This window comes from Trichechus manatus, unplaced genomic scaffold (genome assembly GCF_000243295.1).
Source record: "Trichechus manatus latirostris isolate Lorelei unplaced genomic scaffold, TriManLat1.0 scaffold00022, whole genome shotgun sequence".
Lineage (NCBI taxonomy): Eukaryota > Metazoa > Chordata > Mammalia > Sirenia > Trichechidae > Trichechus > Trichechus manatus.
In genome coordinates, this window is record NW_004443958.1 from 19,730,569 (window position 1) to 19,745,623 (window position 15,055).

The window sequence follows — 15,055 nt, forward strand, 5'->3', positions numbered from 1 at the left end:
GATGTGTTGTGAAGTTGTTAACCATTGTCATAGGGCAACATGTGTACTAACTGTTTGATGAGAAACTATTTTGTTCTGTAGACCTTCATCTAAAGAGAGAGTAGCAGCACAATTGGAAGAGCGTAGTCGATGTCACTGAACTGTGCATGTAGAAATTTTTGAAATGGTGTATCTTTGGCTGTGTATATTTTCACCAAAAAGGGAAAAGGGGGTCGAGAGGGGAGAGGGTTGACATGTTGTGGGGTTGTTGGCCAATGTCATGGAACAATGTGCGTACTACTGTTTCATGGGAGACTATTTGTTCTGTAGACCTTCACCTGAAGTGCAATAAAAAAAAAAAGAAGACTGCTAAGTAACACAAATTAAGGAACAATGGAGAACCAATGACAGCAACACCATGGGCTGAATCCCTCTCGGTCCAGCCACATAACTACACCCAGTTTGTCCAGCCTTCCCAGGATTCAACTATTGGCCATAAGGAGGGCAAAAACAGTGTCATTGTTTGGGCATAACAAATGCTAGACCAGCATTGTCACCATCCCAGACAGGAAGCGGTGCCACCTGCCACCCCCTCTGTCTCCTTCAGCCCCAGGAGCCTTCTCACGTTCCATGAAGAGTCCTCACTCTTTTCTGCCGTGTATAGGCTGCTTCCTCTTCATGGAGCACGTTTCTCTCATCCCCCACTTTATCTGCTCTCCTCCTCCTTAGGAAAGCCTTCTAGACTTTTCTCAGAGAATTGGACCCCATATAAATGGTCTATGACAGCCTGCACTTCTCCTATACAGCGTTTATCATGATTTCCCATCAGTCGACGATTATTACTAGCGCCAAGTCTGTCTCCCTTGAACGACTGTAAGCTCCAGGAGAGCAGGGGCCATGCATAATTTGCTTTCCACAGCTCCCCGAGTCCCTAACTTAGTGTACCACCCAATAGATGCTCAGTAGTTAACATCTGGGCCCTGAGTGAGCACGTGAGTGGTGGAGTTCTCAGAGCTTGCTCTGGGGCCCAGGGGCCCACAGGCTACCCCAGTTCCCTTCTCCCACCCACTTCTCGTATCGTTTGTCCGTTGATGTGAGCTGTCTTGAAGCTGCCCCTCTGAAGAGGGTCCATTTTAGCAGCAGGAGGCCTGAGACAAACAGCCTTCAGTTCCTGGTGTGGAAAACAGACAGTCTTGGTCCCCTAGTGCCGCCATAGCGAAATACCATGAAGTGGGTGGCTTTAAAGAACAGACACTGATGTTCTCAAAATTCTCAAGGCTGGATGTCTGCCTTCAGGGAGTCAGCAGGGCCATGTTCTCTCTGTCAGCTCTGGGGGAAGATCCTGCTTTGTCTGTTTCAGCTTCTGTAGCCCTGGGTGTTTCTTGGCGTTTCTCCGGCTTATAGATGGATCCTCACATGCTGTCTTCTCCCTGTCTGTGACTCTGTGCTTGTGTCTGTCCTCTTTTATGAAATGTCACTCAGAAGGGATTAGAACCCACCATACAAAACAAAACAAGAACCTGTTTCCTCAAACAAGGTCACACTGACTGAGGCAGAAGTTGAGACGTCCACACATCTCTTTGGGTTACGCAATTCAGTGCATAACACAGAGCTTCCTGACTTGGCGCTGGTCCTGAAGAGGTCTCTCCAGGGCATTCTCGGAAACCAGACATTCACAAGGACCCAGAAGACTCCAAAACCACCTTCCAACAGGCTCCAAATGCATTTTCGTTTTGAGGGTTTAGGTGTTTGAGGGATTTAGAAAAATTAATCTGTTTCAGCAAATGGCAGTATATTTAAAAATAAACCCTCCCGTCTGTTTTAGTCATTTAGAAGCAGCTTTGACAACTGCTCCTAGCCATCCTGGGGATGCGTGTGAAATTATTTGGAATGGAAAGAACTAACATACTTCAATATATTAGCAGTTCTTAAATGTGTTCTTTCCCAACAGATGTTTGGGGAAAGAACGTGAGATGGTGATTTATCCTTAGATTAAATCTTAAGTCTTTTTGCAAATCTTGGGGCCAGAATTGTTGAAACATTAGGCAAGAGAGACTCCCGTGATGGTAATTAATAACATATTTGTTTAGCACAAGAGCCCTGGTGGCACAATGGTTAAGCGCTCAGCTGCTAACTGAAAGGTTGGTGGTTCGAACTCACCAGCCACTCCTTGAGAGAAAGATGCGGCAGTCCGCTTCCATAAAGATTACAGCCTTGGAAACCCTATGGGGCAGTTCTACTCTGTCCTATAGGGTCGCTATGATTTGGAATTGACTCGATGGCAATGGTTTTTGTTTGTTCGTTTTAGCGTTTTGGGGCCACCAAGCACTTTTCTTTTTTTTTGTTTATTATTGTAGTTTAAGTGAAAGTTTACACTTCAAGTTAGTCTCTCATACAAATATTTATACATACTTTGTTAAGTGACCCCAGTTGCTCTCCCTATACTGTGACAGCACACTCAGCCTTTCGACCCTGATTTCCTGGGTCCATTCAACCAGCTCCTAACCCTCTCTGCCTTCTCATCTCACCTCCGGACAGGAGCTGCCCATTTAATCTCATGTATCTACTTGAGCTAAAAAGCACACTCTTCACAAGTATCATTTTATGCCCCACAGTCCAGTCTAATCTTTGTCTGAAGAGTTGGCCTCGGGAATGGTTTTAGTTCTGGGTTGACAGGGAGTCCGGGGGCCATGCTTTCTGGGGTTCCTCCAGTCTCAGTCAGACCATTAAGGCCACCAAGCACTTTCAATATATTATCTCACAGATTCCTAACACTGATTGGCATGGGGTCTTCATTTTACTTCCAACTTAGAGATAAGAAATCTGAGGCTCTGAGAGGTCTAATGACCTACCAAAGAACACACAGTGAAGAAAGAGCCTCTTGGGCTTCTTCTCCCAGGACTTTGCGGCTCCTTTGGGGTCTCAGGATTTAAAAGAAAGAGTCCATGCCTAGGACCAGATAGGCTTGAGTAAAGACCCAGGCCTTGGGCAAAACCCTTGTATTCTTTAGCTGTAAGTACCCACCAAGCAACCAACCAGATGCTGTTGAGTTGACTCTGACTCACTGTGACCCCATATGTGTCAGAGTAGAGCTGTGCTTTATAAGGGTTTTCAATGGCTGACTTTTCAGAAGTAGATTGCCAGGCCTTTCTTCCAAGGTGTCTCTGAGTGGACTTGAACCACCAACCTTTAGGTTAGGAGCCAATTGCATTAACCATTTGTATCACCCTGCAGAAGACAAAAAACCCGTTGCCTTTGAGTCGATTCCAACTCATAGCAACCCTATAGGACAGAATAGAACTGCCCCATAGGTTTTCAAGGCTGTAGTCTTTACTGAAGCAGACTGCCACATCTTTCGCCCATGGAGTGGCTGATGGGTTTGAACCACCAACCTTTTGGTTAGCAGCCGGGTGATTAACTACTGTGCCACCAGTGCTCCTTTTTTGCCTCCCAAGGACTTCTTAATCCTCTTGGTACTTTCTTAACTCTGAGCATAGCATCCGGTTCAGAGGGGATGCTTAATGCTATACTGAGTCCCGTTAACTTAATGGGAGGGAGATGGTGGGCGGGGCCCAGAGCACTGGTCTCAGCTGTTTTCACATTGTTTTCTATCTCCTTGAGTAAGCACCGTCTCCTGTGCTCATTTTATCCAAACCTGGCCAAGCTAGTCATGGACTTGGATGCTTCCACATGTATTTTAGAATAAGTTTGTTGAGTTAAAAATTCTTTCCCCACCACCCCACACTGATTGTAGCTTCATGGAATTTATCAATTAATTTCAGAAAAAAAATCTATATTTTTGTGATGTTAAACCTTGTATCCATAAGTCAATCATATTAAGTCACCACACCCACGAACATCGTGTTTTTGCCTCCTTTAGGTATTTTCATAGAGCTTTCAACTTTCCTCCATAACCAAAACCAAACTTGTTGCCATCGAGTCGATTCTGACTCAAGGTTTTGTGAAATCTTTATGAGACAAATTTCTACAAATGCCATAGTTTTAGTTAGCATTGTGAATGGAGTCTTCTTTCCTCTCGTATTTTTTAGTTGGTAAATCCTGACATGGGGAGAGTGGTGGCTCAGTGGTAGAATTCTGGCCCTCCATGTGGGAGACCTGGGTTTGACTCCTGGCCAGTGCACTTCATGAGGAGCCACCATCAGTCTCTCAGCAGAGGCTTGCGTCTTGCTATGATGCTGAACAGGTTTCAGTGGAGCTTCCAGACTAAGACAGGCTAGGAAGAAAGGCCTGGTGATGTACTTCCAAGGAAATCAGCCAATGAAAACCCTATGGATCACAATGGTGTGATCTACAACTGATCATAAGGATGGCACAGGACTGGGCAGCATTTGATTCCATTGCGCGTGGGGCCACCATGAGTCGGGGGCTGACTCAGTGGCAGCTACCAACAATAACAACAAATCCTGAAGTAGAGGAACGAGTTGATTCTACAGTTTGCTGAACTCTTGTTCCTTCTAATGCTTTGTTGATTCTCGAGTTTTCTATGAAGTTATCTCATCATCTGCCAATAATAGTAGGTTTTACTTCTGTACCAGTTGCAATAAAATGCTAAGCTTCTGTAACAAGGAGACCCTAGACTGAAGCAGCTTAAAGAACAAATAAGTTTATTCTTTTCTCATTTTCTTTCTCATAATACTTCCAAGGTGAACAGTCCAGGCGTCTTATGGTCCTCAGGGCCCTGGTGGGGAGGGGCACACTTCCTTTTGCATCTTACCTAAAGGACTACCCCCCAATCCAGGAATGTGTGCCTATTTCTTGCATAGTCCTACCACAGTAGGAAAGTGTCCTGTTTATTTATATCAAGCTCCATGCTTCCAGAGACCTCGTCTGTTCTTCACTGCTATAGCCCCAGTCCCTAAAGCAGGATCTAGTGTTTAGTGGGTGTCCAAAAAATGCTGGAAGAAAGAAATTATTAGATTGAATAGCACAGACAGGTATCACGAGTGCTATGCAGAAGAATCTAGGTGAGGCACAGAATTTTCATAACAATGGCTGAGAATTGTTCTCTCCCTTGGTCCAGCCCATGTGTCCACCTTCAAGTGTGATAAGACCCAAATCTGGTTCTTGCTAAGGCTCACCAAGAGGAGGCTGCAGTGATAGCCAGAGCAGGCCCTCTGCGGGTCCGTGGCTTCCATCTCTGCCCTGTTGCATGTTCATTTGAAAACTCAAAGCCCACAGGGTTTCTGCACAAACCTCCCACCCACCGCTCCCAAGAAGCTCTCCTAGGTTCCAAGGGTTCCGTACGTATTAGGTTTATTTTAATCAGGAATAAATACATGATTTAGCAAAGTGTAATGCTTCCCCTTAGAAATCCCTCCTAGCATTCCCCTAAACATTCCAATCACATTACTCACAAAGGAAAACAATACACAAGACACTGTATAAGCATCTGGAGTCTGTGAGGTCAACCTGCCTGGGTGGAAGTCAATGTCCACAGTTTTACATTCATTTCTTACACGCTGGCTGTCCCCTACATCACAGGCATTTTGGAATTGTCGAGGAAGCCACAATGTCTGCTTGTATAAACACACAGGAGTCTGACCATACAAAAAATCATGTAAATGCATATACGTGTCCTGGTTGCCCGGTGGCCTCACATCCACGGAATGCTTCTGGTGACCAGAAAGACTTCTCCCAACAGGCACAAGAGATGCCCCATATACCCTTCCCCCAGGCCCTTTGAAACATGGAAAGTGAGCTCCCGGGTCCTCCACAGCCCCTTCCCCACAGGATCCGGTGGGCGGCAGGGCTTGTCCTCCCTGTGTCTTCCCTGCGTTTTCTCCCTCATTGCTGAGAATCACGGGCAACAGGATTAACCACTCTCTCTCTCATCTTCCCTCAAGCTCATCAGCATTTTTATTCATGTGAATGCCAGACCCTTCGTAGAATAAAATACCGAATGAATTAATTCTTTAAGAAACCAAAAAAACCAAACCCGTTGCTGAGGAGTCGATTCCTACTGATAGCGACTCTTTATCAATTTCTTTTTTGAAAATAATCCAACCACTCTCACCTCATCAATCCAGCCATCCTTACACTCTCTGAAGATCCAGCCGAATCAGGAGTGCCTGGATCCCCCCTCGCCTGCCCTCCATCCCATCCTAAGCTAGGAGTTGATTTCTCCCTTTAGACCCCACAGCTCTCTATGCATTCACATCATTTTTTCATACACCCTTCTCCCTGTCTATACTGTGGGTGTCTCTGCTGGGAGCTGGGGCTTAGTCATCTTGTTTTGGCTTGGCGTCTTACACAGGACCTAACACAGTGCTTCTGTAGGCAATTATGAATGAATGATTGATGCATTAATATAGGCAAGAATCACAGCAACCCGAGACGCTCTCTATGTGTTGCAAAGACCTGTCTGGGGCATCATGAAAGCCCACACAGTTCCAGGTCCCCCTTTTTGTTTCCCCACCTGCAGCCTCCCCTCTCCCATCTGTCTTGCCCTCTTCAGAACTGGGGAGGCTGCTCACATCTGCACATCTGGCTTTGTCTCAGGAGTCTGCCAAAGGTATCTCTTGATTCAAGTCTGTACAGGGGGCCTCTGTGCTTCCTTCCCATCCCCAGCATCTCCCTGGGTTCCTCACTGTCTCACGAAGCCAGCTAATAAGGAAGGCCAACATTTAGTGTCGCTGAAGTCCCTTCAAAGAAGAAGAGGTGCAAGCCCAAGGTCTCTGGATGGATGGGTTAAAAAAGCTCAGTGCAGGGAGAAGTTTGCAAGCCCATGTCTGCCAGGCCACCGCTTCGTGGTTCATGGTCTTCCCAGGCTTTTCTCCTGCAGGAGTTTTCTTGAATGATCACAGTGTGTGACCACTCAGGCAGTTTGCTGGGGAACACCCCTTCTGCACTTTTTGGTGGAGTGCATACACACATACAGCGCGCGCGCACACGCACACACACACTCACACACACACACACACACACACACATACACACGGGGTTCTTCTGAAACGGTGCCCCACTGAGTCATCATTTAATACTTGTGACATCTCTGTCCTGATCAGACACCCGGAAGGGTGCCTTCCGTCACGATGTGGTGGAGAAGATGAGAGTTTGAGTCTCCGTGGGCGCCTCTCGGTTTTTGGAAGACGTGAGGGTCTCCAGGGACCAGGGGACCCTGCTTCTCAGCAGTTTCCCAGCCGATAGTTCGAAGCCCTGTTCCTTCTGGCACACAGCACGGTGATGGGTCTTGGGCTAGTCTTCAAAGTAGGGCGGCAAGGAGAAGAAGGAGCTCTTCCTCTTGTTCTCGCCGTATATAACGGAGACGCTTTTCTTCCTCCCACTGAAGGACGGGTTGTCGTCACCAGTCAGGGAGAGGTACGAGGCGATGCTTTCCCGAAGGCCATAGCTGAAAAGGGACTCGTCCACGCCGAGCGTGCTCCCGGCTCCCTCGGGCTCCTCCTGCAGTCTGAGGGTGGGAAGAACAGGGTAGAGGAAAGAAGACAGGGACAAGAGGGAGGAGGGGATGGTGGACAAGAGAAGGAGAAATGGAAGGAAAAAAACAAAGAGCTTGTTTAACATTTCTCTAACCAGTTGTTCTAATTCTGGGTCTTACATGTGCAGCCTGTGATCTTGGACAAATCATTCTACCTCTCTGAACCACTGTCTTCTTGGATGGCTAAAACTTCTGACTTTAGTTTTTTTTAAAAAAAATTTTTAAATAGACACACACACACACACACACACACCACACCCTACCTGGATGCCTTCTTCCAGTTAAAGGTCTTCTGGCGCAGGGTGACGGGCGAGCTGGGTGCCTGCACGGCGGGGGTGGCTATACTCTGGGTCAGGCAGGGTGTGGTGAGCACACAGCAGAGGCCGTCAGCCACCTCTGGGGAGAGAAAGGCACCTGGTTAGTGACGCGCGGAATGCTGCCGCGGCGTGAGGCCTGGGGCCATCAGCACAGCCCTCTGGTTGTTCATACAGGGAAACGGCAGGATTTGGAAAGGGGCATGGTGGCCAGTGACAAGGCTGATGTCAGTCATCGATCACTGGAGAAATGTTTCTGTACCTGAACATACCCTGCCTTTAGCTAGGCGCCACAAAACAAAAACCACTGCCGTCAGTCAACCCGACTCATAGCAGCCCCAGAGGTTTCCAAGGCTGTGAATCTTTATGGAAGCAGACTGCCACATCTTTCTCTCATGGGGCCGATGGGTGGTTTCGAACTGCTGACCTTTCGATTAGCAGTCAAGTGCTTTCATCACAGGCACAGAGAGAAAAAAAGAGTTTAGAATCTAGAATCAGCCAAAGCTGCGTTTGAATTTCACTCCTGATGGAAAATGGCCTTTAGCCTCTCTGAGCTGCAGTTTCCTCCTGCAGGATTCGAGGAACGAGCCAACAAGCGAGAACCCCTGGCAGACTGCCTGCGGGGCCGATGCTCACGGCAGGGCAGCTGACATTGTGCACCAAGGGGAATCCAGCACAGAGTCTGCCCCCACATGCCTTACGGCTCCCGGCTGCACACTTCCGCAGCCCCCGGTGGTCTGTCACCGAGGCACAGTTCCTCCCACCAACTCACAGGGTGAGGTCTGTGTGCACCGCTGGGCTGTGCCGATGCCATTCCGCCAAAGTACACAGAAGGGCGTTTAGTACAGCATCGGTGAGCCCAGTACGTTTGCAGGAAGAAAGGAGGATAAAGGAAGCATGGGAGGAAGGAAGGGAGCATGGGAAGAAGGAACGAAGGAGTGGAGGAAGGAAGGAAGGAAGACAAATAGAAACAAGGGAGAGAGGAAGCCAGAAGGAAAAGTAAAGAAAGCACAAAAAGGATGAAAGACATGGGAAGGTAGGATAGAGAAAAAGGAAGCTAAAGAGGCAAAAGAGAGAAAATGGATAAAGAAAGAATGCAGAAAATCTCTCTTCTTTAGCCTAGATAGTCATGCACAAAGAGAATGGAAATTAAATAAATCCATTTCTGTTTTTCCGTGGCTACTATTAAATATCTGAGCTTCCAGGACCCATCATCCTTCCAGGAACGCTATGATCTAGGTAACCTCCAGCTCTTCGTGGAGGACCTGGTTCTGGCTGTGCCTCAGGCGTTCTTATAGATTGAAGAACTACTGTGTGGCCTTTTCAGACTGAAGACCCCGGAGCTTCTCATATCACAGGGAGATGAAAGGTCCACGGGTCGAGATGTGGCTAGCCGCTAGCAGGGCTAGGCCACCTCTGGGCCCGGAACGAATCAGTTTACAGGTTTGGCACGTACATGCACTCACGCACGCACATTACCTTCTGACGGTCTATACCCTCTACCTTCTTTCTTTCTTTTTTTTTTTTAATTGTGCTTTAGGTGAAACTTTACAGAGCAAATTAATTTCTCATTCAACAATTTATATACAAGTTGTTTTGTAACTTTGGTTGCAATCCCCACGATGTGTCAACACTCTCCGCTTCCACACCCCAGTTCCTTGTTTCCATCCGTCCAGTTTTCCTGTCCCTTCCTGCCTTCTCATCATGGAGTTCGGGCAGGTGTTGCCCTTTTGGTCTCATATACATGCCTGAACTAAGAAGCACGTTCCTCATGTCTGTCCTGGTTTGTTTCATAGATCTGTCGAATCTTTGGCTAAAAGGTGAACTTCAGGAGTGGCTTCAGTTCTGAGTTAAAAGGGTGTCCAGGGTCCATAGTCTCGGGTTCTTCCAGTCTCTCTCAGACCAGTAAGTCTGGTCCTTTTATTGTGAATTTGAATTTTGTTCTACATTTTTCTCCCACTCTGTCCCAGACCCTCTACTTCCATCCCTGTCAGAGCGGTTGGTGGTGGTAGCCGGGCACCATCTAGTTCTTCTGGTCTTAGGCTGGTGGAGGCTGTGGTAGTTGTGGTCCATTAGCCTTTTGGACTAATATTTTCCTTGTGTCTTTGGTTTTCTTCATCCTCCTTTGCTCCGGATGAGAGGGGACCAGTAGATGTATCTTAGATGGCTGCTTGAAAGCTTTTAAGACCCCAGATACTACCAACCAAAGCTGGATGTAGAACATTTTCTTTATGAACTTTGTTATACCAATTGACCTAGATGACCCCTGCGAGCTCTACACCGTCTTGATGGAGTTCTCAGCATCCTTGCTAAAGAACAAAAGGGAAGGCTCTCACAGGGTGGCCGTCAGTAACGCCTTGTCTCAAGGTTTTCTGTCTGACTTTCACCGTGAACTCGAGTGTCCACCCACATGGGCGTGTGCAGAGAAATGAGAAATCAGACCATGAGGTCAGAGGAAAGCTTAATTGGATGCGACTCTAAAATAATTACCTGTCACGGGTTGGAAATTGAAAGGACCTCGAGGTTAGGAGGTGAGGGAGATGAAGCCAGATGCAAATTCTAGAGAAATCGACTGCAGGCTCCAGCCCAGGCAGGTTCCAGCCCAGGCAGGGAAACCTCATGAAAGCCCCTCCTTATCGAGGTTAATACTTGGGTGAAAGAGAAATTTTCACAAAGAGCAAAAGAACTCGCACTTATAAGCGTGTAACACCTGCTAGGTGCTGTGCCACCCTTCCACACTTTCTCTCACTGAGTCCCCACGTCAGCTTCATGTGGTCAGAACTGTCATGCTCATTTTTGGAATAAGGAAACTGAGGATCCGGGGGTCAAGTTACATGCTCAGGGCCACAGAAATATGATCCAAATCCATCTCATTGGCTCAGAATCCAATAACCAACCAGGCGTCATCAAGTCAACCCCAACTCACAGCCACCGTGTGTGTGTCAGAGTAACACTGTGCTCCACAGTGTTTTCCATGGCTGATTTTTTTTGGAAAATAGATAGCCAGGCCTTTCTTCCGAGGCACCTCTGAGTCGACTTGACTCTCCAACTTTTTGGTTAGCAGCTGAGTGCATTAAACCATTGGTTCACACCACTCTAGGACTCCACCCTGCCATTAACCTAATTAAAAACACACCAATGTGCAGGACATAGGAGTCGACTCACCCAGCTTAATCTGTGCCCTGGTGCCCACTAGCTGTGTGACCTGGGACAAGTTCCTTTAGCAGCCCAGTGTTTTAACCATTTGCACCTAGTGGGAGGTTAAAATTGGCTACATTTGTTTCCACTTTAGGGTTCTGAAGGGCACAGGAAGAATTTCAGGTTTTCAAACCCTCGTCAGTTATTTGCAGAGGTGGACGCAACAGCCAGGGATATGTCTTTGAAAGGAAGGCATTCCTTTGCACTGGTGGAAGATCCTCCCGGTGGGCGAACAGCTGCAAGGTGGACCTGGGTGTCCCTGGCCTGGGAGCCTGAGGCCTCCCTGTTGGTACAAGTTTTGCTAGGCTGCCTCCTTTCCAAGTTTGCTTCTGTCTATGCAAAACTTCTGGTATCCACACCCCTCAGATAGTTGTTATTAAAAGCCAATACCACAACCAACTTTTACTCATAATCACTAAAGGTTACCTGTTTCCAGGACTCCCTTCCTCTTTCATTTTTAGCTAACTGCTAGGTTCTCAGCTATCACTGGAGTAATATTTGTTATGATTTATTTTGTATCACCATGTACTAGGCTGTATTGGACACATTACATAAATGATTGTGCTGTTATTAATCATCACCACAGCCACCCGCAAGGGGGCTGTTCCCATACACCTCCCATAAGCGGGGCACTGAGGCCCCAAGAAGTGGAAGGCCTTGCCTGAGACCTCACTCAGCTCAGAAGTGGCAAAGCCCAGGTCAGAGCTTGGGCAAGCAGCCATTTTCCCTCCTAAACAAGCTTCTCAGAGGCCAGGTATTAGAACTCAAGGCCGTTTGCTTCTTGAAATGCCCTTTGCTTCTTCGGCTCAAGACTCACATCCTAAAAACACTAGCAAAGATGCCCAGGGGTGTGAGGTCGGCCATAACGAACCTAGAAGGGTGAAGTCGCCAACAAAGCAAAAGAAAGCCACTTCTCTTCCTCCCTCCAGTGTGCCAGGAGGGATGAGATGTTGGGGCTGAGTTAGTGTGGCTCACGGTGAGTGTGGCTCACGCAGATTTGCAAGGCGCTCTCCCCAGCGTGGTCCGGGCACAGACTCGACATCACAGCGAGGTAGGAACCACACACATCTACATCGCACAGACGAAGAACACCACCCGGGGGAGGCACACAACTAGCCCAAGGTCGCCCAGTGACCAAGGAGCCCACATGGACTATGACTAGAGAGCTTTCAGAGCTTGGCACTTAACCACCGCACTATTTGGAAGTTGAGCCAATCTTCCATGCAGAAAAATTCAAACTCCTGTCCTGGTGTTCAAAGCCTTTCACAGTCTAACTGGACTTTCTCTGTCCTGCCTCTGCCTTATACCATCACCTCCATCGAAAGGAGGCTCCCAGCATCCTGGCGGATGTGCCGCGCTGGTCAGCCTGGAACATTCACACCTCTCTCCTGGGCCCAGGGAGGACACGCAAATGAGTACCAGAAAATGTCTCATCTTTAAGAGCTCACCGCGAGACACAGACTAGAACGCAATTCACTGAAATGCAAGGTGGCCTGACCAGCGGGCTGGGAGAGAATTCAGACAAGTCATTCTAACTCGATGACTGACTTCCTCAAGGAAGTGTGTTGACCTTGGCCTTGAAGGATGAAGAGGATTTTGACATGCAGAAAAGGGGAAATGCGCAGCCTTTCAGAACAAAACCCCAGAGGCCCAAAGTGCAATGGCCCACTTCAGAGAGTGCAAGCTGTCTGCGGTTATGAATACAGAGGCATCTTAATTTGTTTTACTTACAGGTGGAGAAGGGACAGATTTGAGAACAGACGTGTTGGGCTGACAATGGGCTGACTATGGCAGCATTCCTAGGCAGTATGGCTTAGCCAAAGCCCTGGTGGCACAGTGGTTAAGAGCTTGGCTGCGAACCAAATGGTCGGCAGTTTGAATCCACCAGCCGCTCCTTGGAAACCCTATGGGGCAGTTCCACTCTGTCCTATAGAGTCACTATGAGTTGGAATTGATGGCAACGGGTTTTTTTTTTTTTTTTTTAATTGTACTTCAGGTGAAGATTTACAGAACAAATAGTTTCTCATTAAACAGTCAGTACACATATTGCTTTATGACATTGGTTAACAACCCCACCACCTGTTAACACTCTCCCTTCTCGACCTTTTTCTTTTGGTGAAAATATACATAGCCGAAGATACACCATTTCAAAATTTCTACATGCACAGTTCAGTGACATCGATTACATTCTTCCAGTTGTGCTGCTATTCTCACTTTAGATGAAGGTTTACAGAACAAAATAGTTTTCTCATTAAACCGTTAGTACACATGTTGCCCTATGACAATGGTTAACAATCTCACTACATGTCAACACTGTCCTTACTCAACCTTGGGTTCTCTATCACCAGCTTTCCTGTCCCCTTCTGCCTTCTAGTCCTTGTCCTTGGACTGCTGTGCCTCATTAGTCCCATTTTGTTTTATGGGGCTGTCCAGTCCCCGGCTGAACAGGGAACCTCAGAAGTGACTTCACCACTGAGCTAAAAGGGTGTCTGGCAGCTGTACTCTCGGGGTTTCTCCAGACTCTTTCAGGCCAGTAAATCTGGTCTTTATTGTGTGTGTTAGAATTTTGTTCTACATCCTTCTGTAGCTCTGTCCAGAACCCTCTGTTGTGATCTAGCAATGGTTTTTTTTTTTGGTTTAATGCTTTAGCCTGCAACTTACAGCCTGAGTGAGCAAGAGTAGAGCGTATAAAGAAGGCAGGATGGGCCAAGGGCAAGTCTAGATGAGCTGGCAAACCCTGCCCATCTCTGCCCCCGCTTAGACTGACAGCACCACAGGGCAGTCAGCGAGCAGGCTGCTGCTTACCTGAATAGTGGTTCACCAGGTCCTCCAGGCACTGGAAGGTGAGCCTTGGGGAGATGTAGTACCAGTTGTTGGGCAGGCGGAAGATGCGGTAATGCTTCACCTGCCTGTGCCTCACCGACAGCGAGTAAAAACCTGAGGGGAGCAGAGAACAAGTTGGTAGTGCTCCACGTGCCCGGCCGGAGGACGAGCAGCTCACGAGATGGTTTCTCTCAGCACTGGGACAGAACGGGGATGCCTGGACATGGCACCTTTGTGGTTTAAGCCACAGCCCTCCAACCATGTAGCTCACTGTTTAGCGACCACCACAGACCAGCTGCTGTGGAGTCATCTGCCAACTCATGGCAACCCCATGTGTGTCACAGTAGAACTGTGCTCTATAGGGTTTTTGATAACTGATTTTTTGGAAGTAGATCACCAGGTCCTTCTTTTGGGGCACCTCTGGGTAGCCTCCAACCTCCAACCTTTTGGTTAGCAGATGAGGGCATTAACTATTTGCATCACCCAGGGACTACGCTAGAAACCACCAAAAAAAAAAAAAAAAAAAAAACCAAACCCATTGCTGTCACGTCGATGCCGACTCATAGCAACCCTATAGGACAGAGTAGAACTGCCCCATAGGGTTTCCAAGGCTGTAATCTTTATGGAAGCAGACTGCCACATCTTTTTCCATGGAGCAGCTGGTGGGTTTGAACTGCTGACCTTTCGGTAGGCAGCAGAGCACTTAACCACTGCAACACCAGAACTTCTGTAGAGACCACAGGATCATGTTATTTTAGCAGACCACGTACGTTAATTCTATCGTGACTGCAGGCTTTTAAGTACACAGTTCTCTCTGCCTTTTGAGGTAAATGTTGGCGTGTTTACACATCTTCATATGGCTTCATAGGCCAAATGAAACGATCATTGTTTGGTTGCAAACTGTAGCTTCAGTATCTGCGGTCGTACTTAAGTCCTTCCTGAGTACATGGTCTAATGATCCGCCGTTTTCCACCCTCCAGCCTCTGCCCCACCACTACCACATCCACACATTCGGGGGTAGGGCTTACAGTTATGTCTCCCTTCTTGGTCCCCGCTCCCTCTGACTTATGCTTGATTTTCTTGGAAATTTGGAAAAAATGGCAGCTGAGACATTTTTCTGAGTGTCCCTAAGAAACATGTGAAAAGCCTCATGTCCTGTGTGTGTCATTTCCCTTAGCGTGATGTCCACATGTGTCATTTCCCTTAGCGTGATGTCCACGTGTGTCATTTCCCTTAGCATGATGTCCACGTGTGTCATTTCCCTTAGCGTGATGTCCACGTGTGT

At 47.6% G+C, this 15,055-nt stretch overlaps 2 protein-coding genes across 5 annotated transcripts in view; one reads left to right on the plus strand and one right to left on the minus strand.

Moving 5' to 3' along the window:
- The window catches only part of TG (thyroglobulin), a 238,068-nt gene that overhangs the window by 127,253 nt on the left and 95,760 nt on the right, over positions 1 to 15,055 (plus strand). The window lies entirely within an intron of this gene.
- Positions 6,171 to 15,055, minus strand: part of SLA (Src like adaptor) — a 42,795-nt gene continuing 33,910 nt past the window's right edge. For all 4 annotated transcript variants that reach the window (XM_023728214.1, XM_023728213.1, XM_004373015.2 and 1 more), the window contains 3 exons: positions 13,753 to 13,884; positions 7,699 to 7,831; positions 6,171 to 7,408 (listed from right to left, as the gene is read on the minus strand). In XM_023728214.1, the coding sequence (XP_023583982.1) occupies positions 7,195 to 7,408; positions 7,699 to 7,831; positions 13,753 to 13,884 (479 nt within the window). In that variant the 3' untranslated portion in view covers positions 6,171 to 7,194. The remainder of the gene's footprint in view (positions 7,409 to 7,698; positions 7,832 to 13,752; positions 13,885 to 15,055) is intronic.